This window comes from Lathyrus oleraceus, chromosome 5 (genome assembly GCF_024323335.1).
Source record: "Lathyrus oleraceus cultivar Zhongwan6 chromosome 5, CAAS_Psat_ZW6_1.0, whole genome shotgun sequence".
Classification (NCBI taxonomy): domain Eukaryota; kingdom Viridiplantae; phylum Streptophyta; class Magnoliopsida; order Fabales; family Fabaceae; genus Lathyrus; species Lathyrus oleraceus.
In genome coordinates, this window is record NC_066583.1 from 94,851,587 (window position 1) to 94,875,206 (window position 23,620).

Consider the following 23,620-nt stretch of genomic DNA (forward strand, 5'->3'; position numbering starts at 1 on the left):
TAAACAAAGTAATTCAAAGTGATTAAAAAAATACCAATAATATTTTAAAAATAACTATCATTTAAATTTTTTATGAAATATTTTTTTTAAAATATTTATATACAAAAATATATAATACTATAAAAAGTTTTTTGAAACTTTTTTTCAATAAAATAATATTTTAAAAATAACAAAACTTATAAAAAGTTTCTTTATAAAAAATTTTATACAAAAATATATATTACTTTTAAAATATCTCTTAACTTTATATGCGGTATGCAAAAATTTCTACAGTTATTTATAATGAATTGGAAAAAGTTTTTGCATTTCTTGTAAAATGTATCTCATAAGTAAAATGCAATTACTTTTACTTTTAAATAGGTTCTAAAAAAATTCTAACTTTAGTAAATGTGAAAAAATGAGGGAGAAGAATAAAAAATAACTTTCAATATCATGAACAAAAGGTTTAACTTATTTTTTGTATAAAGTATAAAAATCTCAACAAAAAACTAAAATATACCATACAAATCATCATACAGAAAACTAAAATATACATTATAATTATAACCATGTATATCATCAGATTATACATTAAGTTATCTGTTGAAATTCATCAATATTTTCTATGATTCTATTAAACCTACAGCCTCTATCTCTCTGTTGTTGTTCTTCTCACTTCATCAAGTCTCTATCTTCCATTAATTCACCTTCCCTCCCCTCTTGCACTTGTTTTTCCTGCTAAAAATGCAGCACAACTGGAGAGAATTGAACCACCTCGGTTGCAGCAGTGCGAAGGACTTGATTACCTTTACATTCAGTCAGTTAGTCGGTGAGTCTAAAAGCTACAGATTATTGGGAAACATCCGCGATTTGAACTTTTCCGAGGCGTTGAAGCTCGTAGAGGGCTTGAACTGCAGCAGAATCAAATGAGCTCTTCTTATCAGCTCTAGCTTCTCCTTTGCATTCTATATTACCATCATCTGGTATGCACAAACTTATTTTCGACACAAAACAGTTTGTTCCTTTGCTTCCTTCCAGGCCTTCGCACGATTGAAATTGACTTCTGTTACAAACCATACTCTTATCTCATCAGACTCACATTATTATATTTACGTCATATTTATACTATTTAGCGCTACACCATGTGACGTGTAATATGTAAACTATATCATTGAAATCGGTTAATGATTGGCAGAAAAAGTACGATAAATGAGTGATTCACCTGTCCTTGTATTCTGTTGAATCAAATGAAGGCAATGGCCACTGCTTTTTCTTGCACAATGCATATAGTAGGCTCCGGGGTCCTCCCTTGTTCATATTAATTGATAAAACTATACGACACGAAGCCAAGAATGAAATTAGTTAATCGATAACTAGCTATTAAAACATGCTACAGAAGATTTCTACGGACGTGGACATTAACAAGACATGCAATAAGCTATGAAAAAAATTTGTTGGTGCGAACCTGGAACGGAACCACTACAATCGGAGGATTCACTGGAAGTCTCCTTGATATCAGAAGTAGATTCCTTTGCTGTTAAGTTAGATTTGTCCAATTTGGGCTTTTTATGTGCTACTGGCTTTGGGGGTTGTTCTTCAGCTTGACAAGCTGGAATACTGAAATCTATTACTCTTTTACCCTTTGCCGAGCTATACGAAATTCCCCTTTTCTGTAGCATCACAAGTCAAGCCAAATCGTCAATGAAAAACAAATACTAATAAAGATAGAAGTAGCAAAGTTCAAGAATACATTCAAAAGAGAATAACAAACCTCAAGGTCCTTCAACAAATGATAAGCAGCATCTCCTTTTGCAGATTTTTTATTAGGTCCCCGTCCCTCTCGAACCAGAAGAGCATTTGGCAACTGTACACTAAGCACAACATGGTCCATGAATCCCTTCTTGTCGCACTTTACTTTTACTTTTACAAAATAGCCGAGAGAGTCGCATAATTGATTTAATTCACGCAATGGAGGCAGTTCAAGTTTGTCGGGAGTAACAATGGGAGATAACAGAGGATTGAAAACCTTCCACACTTGATCAAGGTCGAGCTTCGTATCAATTAGTATAGCTCCTGCGATACTCTCAACTAGATCTCCAAGTGCCTGTGTCATAAAACAAAAACCATGGCACAACTATAAAAAAAAGAAGTGCTAGTATCTGTATAGAACCACATACTTAAAGATTATTTTACATAAACAGTTGTAAATAACCGTAACGATCACCATAACTAACCTTGGGAGCTTTAATCCCTGGGAGTGATACAGTGTTGTCTTCTGATTCAGAAATGGCCTTCACATATTCTGATATTTGGCCTTGTAATAATCCTGAGCTATGCATAAGGTGCGGGTGAAGGTTACTTCTAACAGCAGCTTGAGCAAAACTTTCATTATTGACAGAAGCAGAACGCAAATCAGTCAACTCTCCCGGATCAATTTCAGTGTGACTCTGATATAGATGCCATGTGATGAGAAGGTCCAACACCGAGTCACCGAGGAATTCAAGCCTCTGCCAGAAAATTAATTAAGATATAGATGTATGATATTAATAAGTTATAAATTCAATAAGGCCCTATTTGGATAAACAACTTAATATAGCAAAAGCATTTATCATATAAGTGTTTATGGAAATAAGCCAAAAACAGCTTATGGACATATGATAAATTATTTTCATACGCTCCGCAAACAGACTCACAAGTGTTAATGCCAATAGATTTCCTCACATAAGTCAATCCAAACAGACCCTAGACTAATTATAAATATATGAGGCATAACAATTACCTCATAGCAGCAGCCAGTTCCATGTTCTGTCTCAGATAAATGTGTGGTTGCCTCCACTAAGAGTCCCTTGACAGAAAATTCGTATCCAATTTTTGTCTCCAGGCTTGCAATCTCATTTACTTTTGGCTTATATGTATGTAGAGATGCAGCAGCAATGGCTTCTTCGACCATGGATAGTTCAAGTTCCGAATCAATTCCAAGCCATTTCATCACGTGAAGTGAAGCAATCAATCCACCACCAACGTGGTATGCTCCTATAAGAGCTTCAACACAGTCGGCAATAGTCTTTGAACACATCCAGCGGTGACCCCTGTCACACAACTTCCCAACCACAACTTGTGGATCTTCCGTAATGAACTTTGTGTCAAAAGGAACCTCCAGGGTTTCCAACCCACAATCACAAGGAGCAGTGTGTATAGAGTCTTGTCCGGGAGCAACCCAACGGCGTGGTTCAAATGCGGAGTCTCGAATATATCCCTGTCAGAAAACATGACAAAACAATAAGCATCGAGTTGAATCATATTTATTAGAAACAAAACATTTTGCTGCCAGCACCAAATGCATTGCTTAATTTTATTTTCCAAACGGTACTGAATTCTCATGATTTAGTCCTTCAACCTACTTAGACTCAACTAATTATTGGCATTGGATAATAGAGATTTGTGCTTTGTCCATATTTAAAGTCCTTTTGGGTTTCCTTACAAAAAAATGCTGTGGAGACAATATAAAAAACATTCACATATTTTTTACTAAGAATTTAAGTTTTATGCTCCTTGACAGTGGCGAAATAAGAAGTAATAACCATAGTAACGACTACCTGTAATTTGCGATCTATTCCAAGCTTATGTAGGGTTGAATTACGAACAGCCCATTGTCTTTTGGCAGATAAATGTCCTTCATGTTTCTTAGGATATTTAAGAAAGAGATGACAGCTGACAGCGTATTTCAAAACAGAATCTCCTAGCAACTCAAGACGTTCCATAGAAAACTTCTCACAGCATCTTAAAGTCGTAAGTGCTTCAAGAATCTAACAGACAAAAAGAAGTAACGAAACAGATTGTCATCACAAAATTAAAAGCACAAATCAATGTGCATCTTTTCTACAAAATCAAATTATATAAGACAAACCAGAGAGCTAGGTATCTTGAAATTGTCAGCGTGACCATTTATCTCTGCTCTAAGCTGACTGGATAACATGAAAGATTCAATACGGTACATAAGAGACGGTAGCAAGTACATTGACTTCAACACGCCTCTTTTAACATCAAGAAGGCAAAGAAGCTCAGGTGGCATGTGAACGTGTACTGGCGCTTTTGGAACCGGGCCAACTTGTGATGACTTTTCCCCTGCATCTGGCAAACTCGAAGAAAATATCATAATCAATGGAACATTCTATTTGTCAAGTTAATATCTTAAGTTAAAGAAAGAGCTTGTGTGCGATATCACTTCTCCATGGTCAGCTTAACGCGAGACACTAATTATTACAGTTTGTCGGTCTTTGTGAATCATCAGTAGGTAAAGTATAAACCAATGACATAAAATTGAAAACAGTTAGGAGAGTAACCAACCTTCCTCGGGAGTGTTCAAAAAAAGATTATGCGCATTATGACCTTGCTTCAGCCTTAACAAAGGCTGTTCTGGATGTTTTAGTGTGATTCCATACCTGGTCAACTTGAGTTGTTTAGTCAACTATGTTCGTAACTTAGGAATGGCAGGGAAGTAAAAGTGAGAGAGAAGAAACAAAGAAAAGTGTGATAAAACAAACTATGCACCTTTTCTTGAAATATTGAGAGAACGTCTTTGTTTCCGCCTTGTCATTGTTTCCATCAAAAGGATTTTCAGCAGATGAGTTCTCAACAACATCAATGATACAATAAATTTTTCCAGTATGAATGGCCAAAGCTACCGTATCTTTAATGTTACTAACATCCGCGACATCATTGGCGAAGTGAAACATGTTAGTGCTTTCGGGTTCCATAGCAGATGAACTGGTATCATCCGAATCTTCAGCAACCAACGAAAACTTACGCCTTACAAACTCAATGGCAGAAGAACAAGAACTAATTGCAGACCAGTGTATTTGCAAAGATCCCGTACATATATCATTTGACTTCTCAAGTGGTAGAAGCAAATACGAGTTTTTTGGACTCCACAATAAATCTGTGTCTTTCTGCAGTAAAAACTCCCTTTCTCCTTTTGCTGCTGATTTGGATTTACGAATCAATCTCCCAAACAAACCATTGAAAAAAAGCTCATGGAAGCTTTTTGCTCTCGCCACCTAGAAGAGAACAGACGATAAAGAATCAAGTTAACCTTCCGAACAAATCAGACTAATGCTCTATACTATTTCAGATGAAACCTCCAATTATTTATTCTTGTACCTGTTCAGCATCCAAGTCAACCTGCCCACATGGAATGATAGAAGTCTTCACCATCTTTGAGATTAAATACAGATCTAGTTCCATATTTCCCACATCATCGTCAAGCTTTGTCTCAACCAGAAGAACAAAGCCAGAGTAAATTTCATCGACAATATTACATCGGAATTCAAATTTATAGCCATGAAATTTGGCTCCATCAAGTTTGTCCTCCCATGAACCACATAATGCCTGAACGCCGGCCGTTCCGTGGAGCTCTTTTCTTTTTGTGGTTCCTTAAAATGCCAAAAGCAAAATCAAATTGCAAAACATTTGCAGGTCCCTATGATAAAAATATGGCCGGCAAGAATAAAATCCAATCAGCAAAACATTATACCTGCGCCTGCACCTGAACTCGATTCCTTGTTTTTCAAAATGTCTGCTTCTGAAGGATCTTCAGTGAAAGGAACGAGATGATCATTTAAGGCGCCCATTTGATGCAGCTTCTTACAAGCTTCCAAACATACAAGACTCTTTGCCAAACGCATGTCTTTTCCTGAAGACGCAACCATTATTTGGAAAGCTGCATTAGGTGGTAAAATCAATTTACACTCGTACCCTCCCACCACAGGTAGTAACTCAAAATTGGGCTTTGCCGAGGAGTACCTACGTCATAGAATACAATTCAAATTGCATGAATCAGCTGCTTCAGAACACTATGCTTCAACTAGTTAGACAAAAATACTAGACAAGCATAATAGGATCTAATCTTACTTATCTCGTGGGAGCTTTTCGCAATACTGATTTACAAGACTAACACTAGAATCTAAATTTACTGATGCTCCAGTAGAATCTACATAGTATGACTCCGTTTTCCTTACTGTAAACGCCCTTAAATTAGATTCATGGTCTTTGCTAGCAGCTGCATCAGTCATGGAACGCTCCCCCCTGATAACGTCAAAAAGCTGATTTCTTTGCTTCAAGTTTCCCCTGTAGATATAATTTAATAGTTAATTAATTTGTATGTATGTGTTCGAACGTCTGCGGCTCGAGAATATTCACTAAGAGTGTTCAGGGGAGAAGAAATCTCCTACATGGCTACATCCAAGGTAGTCAAAATCGAGATCCTCTGTGGGATCGAAGAGAGGTCACAACACAAGAACGTAATTCGGAGTATCGTAACACGGATCGTAAGATCCTACCAATTTCACGAACTCATATATTGCATATATATTCATATAAAAAAACATAATTTAGTAAAAAAAATCAAATCAAATCATAAAATTAAAATATAAATAAAAATAAAAATTCATATCAAAAAATTCAAGTGTTATGAATAAAAATAAAAAGAGTGTGACAAGGGGTGTTAGGTATATTTGAACTTCAAAAACTTTAATGTACGGGAAATGAATATTGAATACAAAGAATCTGATTGTATTGAATAACTTAGGTGGCTCAAAGAATTAATAGGTTTAGTAGATATGAAGTGTGAGAAATAAATGCTACACAGGTTACAGCAAAAAAAAACCTATTTCAAAAGTTTTAGAACTGCAACGGGAGGAACGCCGATCCCACCGATCCAACCGTTTTTGCACTACAATCCCACCGTTCCCACCTAAATATGATTTTTTGCCTTCCCAGGATCGCCCAAGCCCATCAAGATCACAAAATCGTACAATCCTACAAGTGGGATTGCGATTTTGACTACCATGGCTACATCAAACAGGCTCTAAACTAGTCATAAAAAGTTTTTAACCCTTGCAGTGAGAATAATCACCTCTCCAACATCAAGATGAATTGCGAGTTAGCACGCCTAGATCTTCCACGAGATTGGATATAACTACAAACTGTCGTAGGGAGGTCAAAACGTATCACACACGAGCAGTTTGGCACATGGATTCCTTCCTCAAGTACATCAGTAGTAAATAGAAGATTGATCTAAAAATAAAAAAATAAAACATTTAAGAATCTATTATGAGATTTTTTAAGTCAACCATTTAATACAAAATCCAAATGTATATGGCCAAATAAATACCTTTCCGGATCGGAAAGAATCCATTATCTCTTTCTGCCTGTTACGAGCCAGTGCATCAGCTGATGTATTGCTTCCGGTTACATAGGCAACTGTGAAATGAGATATCTGGGAAACTTTTTTCACAAATATTTCAATCACCTTAGCCGCAATGATTCTTTCCACAAAAATGAGGCACAATAATTGACTAGGTTCTCTGCAAACACAGAATGATAGATTATGAGTTTGTTATGATGCATAATACAACTTTACAGTGAATTCATAGTTGTACCCAAATGTTTGGAAGAGTTTAATTAGTTCAAGTAATTTTGGTGATATGTATCCCATGTTCACTGCCTTTGAAAAATCAAATTCAACATCCAAAATCACTTCATCGGCTGCAGAAATAATAGCAACAAAAATTAGCAAGCCATCTAAAAAGACATTGTATTGTGTTAATCAGACATAGATACTACCGATCTCGAATAAATAAGGTGCAGATTCGAAAAGACCAAAAGACCAAAAAGGATAAACAAAATCTATATGCACACCAAGATGGAGGGATTCTTCGATTATTTGGATTACTTCTTCAATGACAGTTACACACTGAAGATTAGCTTTTCTGTAAACTTCACATTCTCCATAAATTTTGGAGAATTTTTGATGACATATTTTAGCAGCCTGCACAAACAAAATCAGATTATTGGTAAATATAATCAGAAAATCTGGAGGCTTTTCAATTTCCACTTCGACACACTGATATATATTATATTATACATATGTACGTAAACTTATATGTTTAATTTACATGTATGGTATCAAAAAGGACACGCTACAAGACTTACAAGTGGGCGAAATATGATATTTTCTTAGTGATATATTAGAAGCCATATATAACCTTAACATGAAGGGAAAAAATGACTTTCATAGTTTTAGCTTAATTTACAAAACATTAGTAAGTACTCTATTAACACATAAATAACCCTTCATCAAGAGCATATGTTAGATAGCTTTAAACTTTCATTATAAAAAGCAAAAATAGAATAATTTTCCATTTTCTTTCTTTTTATTGCATGATTTTTTCCATAATATATCAAAGTTCGATGAATACCTCACAAGCACACAACAGTCCAAGATCTTCGAGGCAATAGAAAATTTTGGCAAGCTCATTGGACATTCTTTGATGCAGTGTCTTAAACTTATCGTCCATATCCTTATAGTTACTTTGAAAATCTGATAACAACACATCACACTGTACAAACATATTAATTTTGGTCAGTATCATTTACCATTAGAAGATAACAAGAGAGGTAAAAATTGACAGAAGCAAACATTTAATCTATGTATCTTGTGCGTAGCCATATATGTGAAACCCACAAATACCTTCGACCACGAGGCTTCAATTTTTGGCCTCAAACTCAAAGCAGGAGATCGTGCTTGGTCATAGTATCTACAACTCTCTTTTGCAGATGGAATACATGTATCCATCTCTGTCCGATCTTTAACCGTATATTTCTACATAAACAAAACCATTTACCTTCTTTAGCTAAACATAATCTCACATGAGCATTGTTTGAAAAGTAACTTGAGTAAACCAAGAAATTAAAATTACCCGAGAATCTAAGATGTTTTCAAGGTCTGATATCTGATACTTACAATCCAAAGTAGAAGAAACACCTAATTCATGACATAATGTAAACATAATAAATATAGCATGTTTTTACACTCACAATCTAGACTGAGTGAAAATGGAATTATGAAAAGTACACAGTTTTAATCCCTCGAGTAAGAGAGGAAGCAATGATTAAAAAACTGTTAACATTTTTACAGAAGAAAAGAGCTTCACCAGAATGTAGGGCCCAATGGGATAAATATTGTGGTTTAAACTTACATGAATAGTACACTAGCCAGAAAGCTTCAAATAATCAAATGTAAAGAAACAAAGCTTTGGTTGTTTGTCAAAGTTAGCACATAAACAATTACCTCTTTTACCAATTGGTGATGCTGTCATCCCAAAAATCTTTGGCTTTTCATTAGCTTGGTGATAAAATTCCTGCACCAGCAGAAGACACTAATAGTTACATGAAAATTTATTCTCCAAGGGTGTGTTTGGTTGAACCGACGATAGGATAGGGAACGGAGGGATTTTATATGTCTTGTGTTTCGTACCACAAGACATATTTCCCACATCACCGTCAAGCTTTGACTCAACCAAAGCTTAAATAATCCCTCCTCCTCCATTCCCCCCTTTCAACTAAACAGACCCTCATGCAAAAAAAAAAGTTAATGGAAAGACGAAAAATCATGTATGATCAATGAAAATACAAGAAACAATTGTTTTCTAGCACTCACCGCCATTATTTTTGTATAGGGATGGTTGCCTGATGCTTGATGACACTCATCGATGACCATCAAGCATATCATTTCTATACTCAGGAATGCTTTTCTTAAGGCATCCAAAAGAGTCTGGGGTGTCATGACCATTACCTATAAGACAGAAAGATATTATTCTAAATCTAATAATAACCATAGAGCCAAGTCAATGATGTTCAAGTTTATCAGCAAAATCTAAGGAATCAATTGTTTGTGAAACATGTTATTGAAATCCACGCCAAAGACTACTTGAAGACTCACTTCAAAGTCATAAATTATGATCTTCAGAAGTAAAATTATTATTTTTAAAATTTATTGATAGTACTTAATAGTAAACACTGAACATGATGTTTTTCAACAAAGGGGGGGCTTCAATGCTTTCTGCATTAATATTTTTACCTTTACTACACCAGTGTTGTCGATAGCGGATGGCGGTCCATGGCGGAGAGCCAAAATCCTGTCATACTGGCCGCTTCGCGGCGCCGTTATAGCGAATTATGGCGGAAAAACCCACAATACCGGCAAGGTCAAAAACCGCCACGTATATCCGCCATAGCGCCGCCATGGCCGACATTTGATAACACTGTACTACACTGCATTTGTTTCATTGATTAACATTCCTTGTATAAACCATCATATAGCTAGCATCATTAAAAACGCCCGACACTAAAAGCCAAATTCATTTCAAAAGTTAAAAGCATAGTACTAGAAATGTCGCAAACATGGGAAACTTTGAGCTTGAAACCTGAATACTAAAATCCTGAAGGTGAAGATTTATAGTTCTATAAAACAAATCTAAATTTTTTTTTTTTGACATAATAAAACAAATCTCAATTGAAACCTAAGAATTGTGAATATTAAACTAACAGTGTATTACACATTTCAGAATGAAAGGTTTGTTGATTCATCGTATCAAACAAAAGTTTAATTAGCTTACACTATGATTGACATAACTAATTAAACACTCATGGCTTACAAATCAGGTCAATGAAATAATTAAGTTATTAAGCAAATTTACACACTTTTCAGACTAATACCTGACTTCAAAAGAAAATAGGGAATCAAAAACTGGTCAAAGCACAGACCCCCTGACACCCCGCAGAGTAATACAGTAGTACATTGCTGGCAAGTACATTTGGAGCAAGAATGGATGGTCATGGAGATAATAGTGGCAAGGGAAAATGCCACAAGTATTTAACTAATGGAAACAACTTATAGCACGTTCATAAGTTGTTATCAGCTTATAGCTTATTTAAAACAGTTCATTTTATTTTTTCATAGAAATAAGCATTTATATGATAAGCGTTTAATTATGCAATATAACTCTAGGAGGCCGATAAACCAGCCAATACTGCAAATCAATGAAAACAAAACCACCCATGAAGAAAGATAAAAGCAGGTTAAGAAACAAGCATACATCATTGTCTCTAACTTCCTTCTGCCAGCTCTTGAATTCCCATGTATCAACTCCTTTAGCCCCATGGTACTCCTCAACTTGAAGATCTGTGTTAAGTTTTATATTCTTGTATTGCTGCAACAACAGTTAAAATTTTCACCAACAAGATCATAACACTTATAAGTTTTCACCAACATGATCACACTTATGAAATGAACGAGTTAAGAAAAGAACATGCCTGATTGACCAAAACAACAGTTGGTGCTAAGAAAACAATAATCTTTTTGTCACCACTAGACCTAACAGCTTGACCAATTTCTTTAATAAGCATTATAGCTATCAGTGTTTTTCCAGAACCTGTATCCATTATTGCTATTGTGTTCCTCCTCTTTGCAATCTCAAACGCCTCTAACTGATCCCTGTAAAAATTATAACACAAAACGCATGAAACCCAAAAATGCATGAAACCCAAAATGCAATCTTTATGATCATTCTTGCAAAAAAAACATGAATTGCAAAAAAATACATAAAAAAGTGATGAATAGCGTAGTTGAAGAAAAAGGGGGAAAAAACCGAACCAAACCTTCTAGGGACCAAATTTGTAATGAGGGATTCTTGAGAAGGGAAAACTTCAACATGGGGTTTTACGTACAACTTATCGAAAGTTCGCTTCAGATTTTTAGTTTGATTCTGATTATGATCATCATTTGATGATTCCATGAAGAATTTCTTGAAGTTTTGATTTTTTTTTCCAGTTATTATGAAAATAAAATCAGAGACAAGGTCTTTAGGTTACAGGTTACACAAAAAAAACAGAAAAAGTTGAATTAACGTTAAAAAGACAGGTACAATTGCATTGGTTTTAATTGCAGGGAGAGAGAAGTGAAAAAAAAAACGAAAGAGTGAAGTGAAGAAGAGAACGAAAGAGTAGGAATGCGTGGGTGAAGTTAGCACAGTACTCAAGTGTAACAATGAAAAGGAGCAGGTGCAGTTATACACTGCATCGTTTATAAGGTGGTGCACGCTACACAATTTTTGAATTTTTGAATTTTTTTCTATTTAGCAAACTAATAATTTACCTTTATATATATATATATATATATATATATATATATATATATATATATATATATATATATATATATATATATATATTTGTTAACTAATTTTTTATTGTTTTGATTTAATTATTATTACTTTGCAAATTTGTGTTCTGGTTGACTTAGGGTAAAATTTTATTATTCAAAGTCAAAATTCGATTATAGTAAAATTATAATTTTAGAAAAAAAACCATATTAATTTTGTTAAGTTAGATATTATAATAGTTGTTATAATGTAATTTAGATTTATCTTGCTAATCGAAGATGTAGTTTATTTTTTCAATTTGTTAAGTGTAAATTTTGGTAATATAAGTTCAACTGTGTTTACGTCTTGATAAGAGATATATGTTTAATTTTGATTTTTTTAAATAATTATTTTTTAAAATTTAAATATCAAAATAATAAAATTTTCAAAATAATTATCAAAATAATCATTTTTTTCTACTAATGTGTCGGTTGAATTGACGCATCCAATAACCATTTAAATGAGACGTCATTGGAGCTGGTGCATGCTCCCAATGGCATTACACTTAAGCGCCATTGGAGTTGGCGCATGCATGTGTCTGCTTGTGCCATGTATGTGTGGCGCCTAGGGCATTGGCGCATGCATGCATGGTTTCATCTATAAATAACATGCGCATCTCCCATATTTTTTCAGACAACTTCTTATCCTCCTTCAATTTTCTTTCATCTTCCTTCAATTTTGTGCTCTTTAACCATGTCTGAATACATTCACAAGAGAAATATGGATTTAATCTTTTCAGTGGTTCAGCCTCCGATAAAGACTCAACTTTGGAATATAGAATCGTTTGAACGTCTTAATCAAACGTTCAACCATTGGTTAGATGGAGAAATTGCAGATGATGAAAGGATTAGAAGAATGCAATGGCTTGAGTCCATGTTCAACCAAAATGGAGAAATGCGTGTATGGGTGGATATTAAGACTGACAAAGTCGTTCACAAGATGATGTATAATATGTTCAAAATTGTTTTGATGGTTGTAATCGCTTAGTTATAGTAATGACATTTTATTTATTATAGTCTGTTGTGTTGTTGTTTATGTGTTGCTTGTGTGTTGAATGTCTTGTATTTGTTTGTGATGGTATTTCCTCACAAAGTTATCATATGAAATAAATATTGTCTTTTATATAAAGCAAAAGATGTACAATTAAAATTATCTTATTGTGTTTGTTTCAATACTGGGACCGTTAGTACGATTGTGACCGGGCTGACGACATGAACTACATAATCGAACCATTTTGTTCGTCGTATCCATTTCGGTTCGAATACGGATGTTGTTTGGGCGGTCCTTTTTCTTTCTTCGCATTACTTCATTGTGCCAGAGAATGACCCCTTGATATTCAGGTCAGTAATCCTCTTTTGCAACCACTTAAAAGCTAATTTTATAAACATTGGATAGGCTTATGACTTTGGATAGGCTTATGGGTGTTGTCATCGTTCAACGTTCGTGATCGCTCCGTAGATCTGCATCAAAGGTTACAATCACCACAAGAGGTAACGATTCTATCACTGATCATGTTCATTCGTAATGATCACTAAAGGAGAAATTTTAAATTCCGTTGTGTTTTGGATCGCTCTTCTCCTTCATGTTCAACAACCTTTGTCCTTGCAATCCACGCTTTCTTGTAAGATGGAGTATAATTATATATTGTTTTGATATGAGATATTATTATACTCACCTTTACTGATGGGTCTTTGTTAACAAGCGGCAAAATGTCTTGACATATCAACGCAGCGCTTAATTTACGGTGATCTTGTTCAACGTTAGTTCCAATGCAATTGTGAGGTGGGTATGTTGAAGCTATCTCCCAAGAGTCGCTTTTCTTTTTGTGAGATGCAGCTAACCGAAACTTACAAAGGATGTTATGACATTCGATGACATACCTTCTCGAATCAGTGCGTTTCACTGTGAAATAAGCAGAGTTATTCATGTGAAATTTGTTGATAGATCGCACACATTCTTCTTTAGTGCGGAACATGTCTCCCACATTTAACTCGCCTTCTGATCGTGGATACGGGTTATAAAAACACTATTGGATGTTTCATCGTCATTCAAATCCATGTTTGTCATATGTTCAAGCGGATTATATACATGACTTGGAGGTAATGGCGTTGGTTGATCATCACCTTCAATGTTGTTGTTCAATATATGATTGACCTGTGTCTTAGTCTCTTCTTCTTCTTCATCAACGATATTGACTTCTGCTTCTGCTTCTGGGTCGACGTCATCTGAGTTTTCTGAATCAAATTCATCAAATTCAACTTGATTAGTTATCTGAGATTGCTGAGATGATATACTTGGTTGAAGAGTATTATACAACTCAATAGAGTTGCAACCAGAATGTTCGTGACTAATAAACATATATTCAACATCTTCATCATCTTGTACCTTCAGCGGGAAAAATTTGCATTGACTGTTCTAAAAAGAATTGGATTTTGATACATGATCTTTGAAACAATACCAGATTCTATGCAGGATTCAATTTGTTTTTTCAAATGCAAGAAATTTGAATTTCTCTTGATCGTAAGTCGGATGGTATCGGTGTTTCGAAAACAAAACTCGTATAACTCAGACTCATATGTCTCACCATTGCAGTGAATATTGATACTATATTTTGGTGAAGATGACATTGTAATATTTCTTGTGTAGATAAAAATTAATTTTTTGGTGCAGATGAATTTGTGTTGATTGTTGGATGTAGATAGTAAGACACTTAAATAGGTAAGTGATATGTCAAAGATGCAAAGCTAGACGGAAGTGATTTGTCAAACACGCAAGCAAGTCAGAAGTGATGTGTCAAACATGCAAGCAATATGAAAGTGATGCGTCTAGCATGCAAGTCAGAGGGAAGCCATGTGTCAAACATGCAAGCCCCAACGCCAATCCAATTGGCGCTAGCTTGTAATGCTTGCACATGGGCGCCAGTCCAATTGGCGACATCATGTCTTGCATGCAGGCCTCGTAACCAAGCATGCAGAGCCATGCATATGCCAATCTAGGTCAAGATGTAGCATGCATGAGTCTAGGGAAGGCGCCAATTTGATTGACGCTAGCATGTAGAAAATGCACATGGGCGCCAATCCATTTGGCTAGCACATGCAATCACAATTTTCCATGCTTCCACACTTTTGCATGTCACGCCTTATAAATAGGCATGAAACTCTCACATTTTTCCCACACCAACACTCAATTCTTCCTCAACAACATCAACTCTTTCATCTGCAACAACCTCTTTCATCTGCAACAATCTCTTTCATCTCCGACAATGTCTCTCCTCATAATGGGTGAATCGCACAGAGGAACAGTTGCAAGCATAGCAACTTATGTAAGCGTTTAATTCTTCTGTTATTTGTCTAGAATACCTTTTAATAACGATACTTAATTTGTTGTTTATCTTTTATAAAGTAACGTATTTTGTTGTTTCTTTTATAGGATATTTCAAGGTCTCGAACTCAGGTCCACGAATATATACACATGGACCCGATGATTTACCGTATGTCAAACTCGCCGGTTTTGGACATATAAGCAAAATAGTATCTTGGTCGGTGGATAATAAATTCATTCTTGCGTTATGTGAAAGATGGCGTCCCGATACACACACATTTTGGTTTCCAACTAGTGAGTGTACCATGATGTTAGAAGACGCCTACATGCTATTGGGACTGCCTATCGAAGGTAAAGTGGTAAATGGTAAAACCAACTATGTGAATTCAATTTGCATGGACCTCTTGGATGCTGATTTGTTAGATGATAACTCAAGAGGTCAAGGTATACTCCTTTCATGCCTTAAGGCATATTATAACAACTTACAGTTAGATGAGAATTCGACCGAATAGGCTCGAATAATAAAAACTAGGTGTTACATTATGCTTTTAATTGGTTCATTTTTATTTCCCGAAGGTAGTCGTCTAGTATGCATGTTATGTATTTACCTTTACTAAGACATGTAGATAGAATAGGAAGTTACAGTTGGGGATCTGCTTGTCTGGCTTATCTTTATAGCTCTTTATGTAAAAATTCACACAAAGACACATCTACCTTTTCTGGATGTGCTGTTTTACTCCAAGCATGGGGTTGATCTAGACTACCGTTCCTAGCACCCGTCAACAACAACCATTTCACATTTCCGTATGCACAAAAGTAAGTTCTTAAAGATGGACTATATTTACTTACTTTACCGGTTATTATCTCTAAATAATATTTTTACCTTTATGCTGCATATGGTCGGCACGTGGTATGAGTTATAACAGATGTCCTAGACATTGTATTACCCAGTATGACAATCTCTTGGATCACCTTCGACCGACATATGTATGGCCATTAACCTAACTATTTCGTAATAATTTGTTAATTTCCTCTACCAAATTTATAAGCTAACATATGTTCACATTTCAATTCATTTGGCATCCATATCTAAATTTGGATCATGACCATGAAATCAACGAACAAGATGCAGCTGTTTGGATTGCATGCACACCAATCATAAGATTCACCACTGTGGAGATCCACAATATTGATCGTGTTAAATTGCAGTTTGGTATGTTTCAACACATCCCAGATCCCCCAGCAACCCTAGGAGAATGACATCTACGCAAAGTTAACGACCAATGGAACTTTAACCCATGACAAAGCTTCACTAGATTTGAGTGTCGCAAATGGAAGCACTGCCATAAACATGTCTTAACTGATATTGTGATGCCAACTGAAGAAAAACCAAGTCGTAATTATATGGCTTAGTACATATCAGTTGGTTTTAAGTTCATCGCCAAGGATATGTACCTATATGACCCACGTCAGGCAACTTACACACCAGAAGCCTCAACATCTAACCCCCAACAACATTGTCAGACCGGCTACTCACAACCTCCTATCCGTCAAACTTCCCGTTCCACAAACACACAAACATACAACCCTAACATGCCATACACCCAACCACAATACCAAGAGCATACCCCGTACCACCACCAACAACCAGATCATCATCCAGAGACCCAACATCACTTCGCACCCAACACATCACCCTACCAAAACCGCCTTAGCCAAAACACTCAACGATCATTTAAAACCAATTGTCTCTCCTCCTATCATAGTCAAGAAGCCCAAACATCTCAAAACTGAAACCTTGAACAACCATATGTCTACCAAACACCATAACAATCTTTTCAACCTTTCCTCAATGCATCATTCACACCAATGTCTCCCTCCAATCGTCCCGGTCTCCCTACAACAACTCAAACCCAACCCAACTACTCTAGCATGGGTCATGAACTCAGATATGACAGTACATCTTTGATGCATACACAAGACTGCGCTGATTTGTCTGACTATCTCAACAGGAAATCTCCTGCAGTTGGTAGTGATGTTCCTGGGCCCTCAGATACTCAAACACCTGGGGTGAATCATCAACATGGGTTAGGACCACGGGTTTGGGTAGCTAGGGGATGTGGGACTAGAGGTCGGTTAGGTGATCCCGGTCATCAACATTAGTCTTTTTTGTGTAAACGAGAATTAATATTAATATGAATTGGTCTGATTTCGACTTTATCTAACATGTAGACTTTTTTTCAAAAAAAATCACAAAACACACAAAGGTGTCAATCCAATTGGCGTCTCCCTTTAAGCTTAACACATGGGCGCCAATTGGATTGGCAACACAAGGAGCCCTAGCCAATCCAATTGACACCTCCTTTCTAAGTTTAAGAGGAGGCGCCAATTGGTCTGACGCCTCCTCTTAAAAGTGGGGTAGATTGAGAATTTTTTTGAAATCAGGGTTATTTTAGATTTTTTTTAAATTAGGGGTATTTGAGTAAAATATTCACATTTTATTTACTCGTTTTTGACCCGTGTGCGGCAATGAATCACCCCGCCCCTTAATATTTTCCCCATCCCCGTCCCCGATCCCCACCATGTGGGAATATTTTCCTCATCCTTATTCCCACAGACCCCTCAGAGACCACAGAGATCGAATTTAAAAAAAAATCTATATTTTTTGATCAAAACTATGACACAAATATTCCGTTATTATATAAAATAAACATATATTTTGCATCTATCTTTTTTTATAAATAAAAACACATCTTACATCAATAACAAAAAAATACAAAGACACTTGCAGTTACGAAAACATAACCACTAATTTCCTAATTGAACGAAAAAGACATCATTAATTGAAGAATAATGAAGTTGAAGCGTAATTATCATAAACACAATGAATAAATGAAAGTGGTTTTTGCGATGATGATAACAGAGGAGATCAAGAATGGAGGAGACAAAGAGAATTGAGAAAAGAAAAAGATAAGCCTGAATGTACATTATATGTAATGGATGCACTTTTTTAGGATTTGGTACTCGGTTAATAAAATAATATATTATATAATGAAAAATAAAAATAAAATGATTCATTAATGACTCTTTATTTCTTAATATATTAATTATTTTTTTATTATAAAAAGATATGCAAAATTATATAATTATAATAGTATATAATATATTATATACAAACATTAAATTTGACTAATTATAAAAGTTAAATATGATTAATATATACGATGTTATTTATTTTATCTTTTTTTATTATATATATATATCATGTATTTAAGGTTAATTTTGATTATTATTATAAAAATTAAGTTTAACTTTATTTATTTATAAATTTTATTTTATAATAGTATTAATTAAAAATCACTTAAATTAATATTTAAAGTTAAAATAAACTTTAATATGAATAAAATATTATAATATGAGATAAAATTGTGAGACCTAAAATAAAATCTTTAAAATTAAGAGTTTTGGGAGGGGAGAGGAGAAGAAATATTTAAAATGAAGAGTGTTTGATCAATATTTTAGGAGGGGACGAGAGGGAAGATGAGTGGATTAACACTCTTGTAAAGTGATTTTTTGTTTCATCGAATCAAGGGGATGAGAGGGATGTTAAACTATAATTTATTATATTGGCGAAATTAACCTTTATTGTTTTTATAAAAATTATAAGGGAATTATTAATCTCACCTTAAGAGGTGGAAAAACACCATATAAAAATCTGAAAATGCTCATCTGATTTCGGAAATATATCTTCGGATGTATCTAATGCACACACAATTCATTCGTTTTTGAGCCACACCCTAATATTAAGAATAAATTTATTCCAGAAATGCATTTCCGGAGAGTCTTTAGAAATGAATTTCTAGAACCTAGTAAACTTATATATCACAAAGCTTTGCCAAACTCTCTTTTTAAATAGAAAAGGTCCAACAACATGTTTTATAAGCATATTTAGTTAAAAATACTATGTCATAGATCATAAAAAAAACTTTTAAGCATATCGTGCTTGCCTATTTAAATAAATATGAAATAGCTTTATATAGTATTTTATTATTTGAATTAAAATACAAAAATAAATATTAATTATATTAAAGAACTTATGAAAATAAGTAGAAAAAATATTATGAATAATATCATAAGTTGTTTTCATAAGTTATCTCAAATAAATAGTATGACTAAACTTATCCTAAAAGGTAAACTCAAATAAATCAATACAAACAAATATTAAGTCTCATTGATCTTTTAATTTATTTGTCTATTTAACATTATTTACTTATTTACGAATGTTGAAATGAAATAGGCTATTAAGTAGACTTATAAGTCAATTAGGCCTTCTAAAGGTCAAGTTTAAGCCTAAAAATAAGTTTATGATAGGCTACACACTAGACTTAATTAGGCTTCAAGTATTTTACACGACTAGGCTTAGGCTTGATAAAGTCTAACTCGGTCCAACCTATTCCCATCTCTAGCTAGCAATGAAAACAAATTTCTGTGGAAATGTATTTTCGGATTCCAAAAGTATATTTCCATATGTTTTTTATTACAAAATGAAGGTGTGGTTCACTTGCACATGTATATGGTATGCTTGTGTAAGTATTGAGTGCACAAAAAAGCTTATCCGGTTGCATTATGTCTCATATCTTCTACTCTAATATCTTCTCTCTTATGTTCTTTATTTTTCATCTTCTCATTTTTATGTTATTGATTTTTCTTCCAATTACGTCTTTATCACATATTTTTTCTCTAATCTCGCATCTCTTACGTTATTTCTTTTTCATAGTCTTTAATCTCTCATCTTCTTGTTTTTTTATTATAATATTATTTTATGCTACTAATTTATGTTTTTTATTTCACTTTTGTCTAATCTTATTTTTGTATATTAAATTAGAAAGTTTTGTCTAAATATGATGAGTTTTGTTGTTATTTGGTAATGTATGAATGACTAAACACAAAGTTATATTATTCTCTAATGTATGTATGGCTCAATAAAAGTCATGTAAAAAACTGAATCAACCAAAACCGCATTTGTTTGGTTTGGTTTGACTCAGGTTTATTTCTAAAAGTCAACCGAATCAAATCGAACTGCATTTTTTTCTCTTGCGGTTCAGATGATTTTTAGTGTCAAATTAGTCCAAACCGCACGGCGAACACCCCTAGTTTGGATGAGGTAATTAGAAATTTAGAGAATTTAAAATTCTAAGCAATTCAAATGATTCATTTGAAATTGATTCATTTTAAAATTCTTTTGTTTTGATGGAGTATTAAAATAATTCATTATTATATTTTTGGGATCATTTTCATAAAATTTAAAATTTTTGAGGCAAATTTAAAATATGAAAATTATGATCCAATTTACAATTTTTAAAAATTTAAAGGGACCAATTTGTAAAATTTGAAAATTTCTAAAGACAGATTTGCAATTCTTTGAAAATTTAGGGGTGGATTTGAAATTTTAATAAAGAATGAGAATCATTTTGCAAAATTAAAAAATTAATAATAAACAATTTAACATTTACATTAGGGAGTGAGCAATTTCAAACTTTTTACTTAGTGGTATCATATAAAATTCCTTAAATTTAACTTCAATAAATTCTTCATAAATTTACATCACTTTAACAATTCTCCATATTTTTTGATCAAATCATTTTAAATTCCATAAAAAAATTACTTTAATTAAAATACTTCATCCAAATACACTCTTAGAATCACACCATTAAAATTAAAATTAGATAAGTACTTCAAGATTTAGTTTAATTCGTGTTGTAAATATTAGATTGTAAATAGTAATTATTTCTATTAGTAATGAGGCCCATTAGTCAAAGCCCATTAGGTTTTCTATTCTCTCTTATTTAAAGCATGTAGATGTAACATGTAAGAATAACTTTTTAATATATCAGTAAAATATTTTACAACATGGTATCAAGAGCTCCCGATTTTGGGGGATTCGCTTCCGCCTAAACCCTAGCCGCCTTGTAGCGGAGTCTTTTTTTTTTTACTGCAGCTTGCAGTTTGTTGTTGTTTTTGGGTGTTTGGGTCATTGTTGTTTTGTGTTGTAGCACATCGTGCTTCTTGTTTTTGTTCACTCATCTTTGAAACCCTAACCCATCCTGTTTCTTGGTTTGTTTTCTCTCGATTGTCCTTTCAATGGCTGAGATTATTCTTGACTCCATGAGTAAGCCTTCTGGTTCTGGGTCTCTAGCAGTTACTGGTAAGAGTTTGTGTTCCCGATCTCTTACTGTTTGTGGTAATATTCCTAAGAATGCGTGGATTCTTGACTCTGGTGCTACTAATCATATGACATTTGATTCCACATTATTATGCTCTTATACCACACCTTCGAGTATTCCTTATATCACTGTTGCTGATGGCTCTCATGCTTGTGTTGTTGGCACTGGAAATATTGACTTGCAACCTCCATTCCAGTTGCAATCTGTGCTTCATGTTCCCACACTTTCCCACAATTTAATTTCCATCCATAAGCTTACCCGTGATCTGAATTGTAAAGTAATTTTTTCTATGTCCCATTGTGTTTTTCAGGACCTTACCACGGGGCAGACGATTGGAATTGCTAAGGAAAAGGAAGGGTTATACTACTTCTCTGATGACCATCCAAAGGTATTGTCCTCCTGTTTCCAGTCTCAGTCTTCCTCTTCAGCCTCACAAATTTGGCTTCAACACAAGCGTCTCGGTCATCCTCCATTTTATATAATTAAGTCTATGTTTCCGTCGTTGTTCTTACACCATTCTGTTGAGTCTTTTAAGTGTGATGTTTGTCAGTTGGCAAAACACAATCGTGTATCTTTTCCTTCCAGTTTTAATAAAAGTGATGAACCTTTTGATTTGATTCATTCTGATGTTTGGGGACCTGCCCCTACCTCTAATATTTTGGTGCAAAATGGTTTGTCTCATTTATTGATGATTGTACTCGGGTAACTTGGATTTTCTTGATGAATACTAAATCCGAAGTACCACAAATATTTATCCAATTTTATAATATGGTACAAACGCAATTTGGGAAAGGCATAAAAAGAATTCGTTCTGACAATGGTAAAGAATATGTCAATCATACATTTTCCAACTTCACTAGTAAACATGGCATTCTCCATGAATTCACATGTGTTGACACCCCACAACAAAACGGTGTCGCAGAAAGAAAAAATCGTCATTTACTTGAAGTTGCTAGATCTCTCCTTTTTCAAATGTCTGTTCCTACCTCTTATTGGGGTGAGGCAATTCTTACTGCTGCCTATCTGATTAACCGGGTCCCATCTCGAGTGTTAGGTAATAAAAGTCCTGCCCAATTTATGCTTTCACGTTTTCCATCTGTTCCTATCTTACACACTCTTGAGTCTCGCATTTTTGGTTGTGTTGCTTTTGTTCATGTTCACAAACAATATCGCAACAAATTGGATCCCCGTGCTGTCAGATGTATCTTTCTGGGTTATGCACCCAACAAAAGAGGGTACAAATGTTATCATCCTCCGAGTCGAAAATTCTTTGTCTCCAAAGATGTCACCTTTCATGAAAATGTGTCATATTTCACTCGTTCTCAGTCTCAGGGGGAGAACATAAGTGACATAGAGTCAGAGTCAGAGTCTGATTCCGAGTTTCTGATCCTTGGTCCTAGCCTCCCTAGAACACCTATCAGTGTTCCCTCTCTTGAACCCGAGTTGTCACCTAGTTTGAGTTTGAGTCCTAGTTCAACACCTGAATCTGAGCCAGTAAGTGTTCCTGGTCCTTCAAGGCCTTCTGTTTTACAGGAATCAGCACCTCCAGCACCAACTCTAGTGTATCAGAGAAGAAGTAAACCTGACCTTCTCCAGAAACAAATTCAATCGCCTGAACCGGAGGTAAGTACTGAAAATGATTCCTCTAGTGATGATTGTGCCATTTCTGATACTTGTGACACTAATCCAGTTGATTTACCCATTGCTTTGAGGAAGGATAAAAGATCTTGTCCCTCCCTATATCGACACCCTATCTCTCAATATGTCTCCACTAAACATCTTTCCACATAATATCAAAGTTTTATTGCAGTTGTTGATTCTGTGAAAATCCCATCATCTGTTGAAGAAGCATTGCAAAATAGAAATTGGGTCCAAGCTATGGATGAGGAAATGAGAGCACTTGAAAAAAATGGTACTTGGGAGATTATTGAAAGGAAAAGAGACAAAAGTCCAGTTGGATGCAGATGGATCTATATTGTAAAGTACAAATCTGATGGTACACTTGATCGGTACAAAGCAAGACTAGTGGCAAAAGGTTATACTCAGACGTATGGT

At 34.6% G+C, this 23,620-nt stretch overlaps 1 protein-coding gene across 1 annotated transcript; it reads right to left on the reverse strand.

Moving 5' to 3' along the window:
• Positions 1–513: 513 nt before the first annotated feature.
• Positions 514–11,854, reverse strand: LOC127087842 (endoribonuclease Dicer homolog 3a). The gene is made up of 25 exons (XM_051028759.1): positions 11,479–11,854; positions 11,134–11,314; positions 10,917–11,030; positions 9,479–9,613; positions 9,110–9,179; positions 8,739–8,803; positions 8,510–8,641; positions 8,238–8,378; positions 7,678–7,807; positions 7,419–7,524; positions 7,151–7,343; positions 6,893–7,053; positions 5,890–6,105; positions 5,513–5,781; positions 5,140–5,411; positions 4,531–5,036; positions 4,327–4,421; positions 3,887–4,110; positions 3,576–3,785; positions 2,759–3,235; positions 2,214–2,486; positions 1,751–2,083; positions 1,445–1,649; positions 1,202–1,310; positions 514–1,042 (listed from the first exon to the last, which is right to left on the reverse strand). The coding sequence occupies exons 1-25, from the start codon at positions 11,613–11,615 to the stop codon at positions 829–831; spliced, it is 4,968 nt and encodes a 1,655-aa protein (XP_050884716.1). The 5' UTR covers positions 11,616–11,854; the 3' UTR covers positions 514–828.
• Between the last annotated feature and the right edge of the window lie 11,766 nt (positions 11,855–23,620).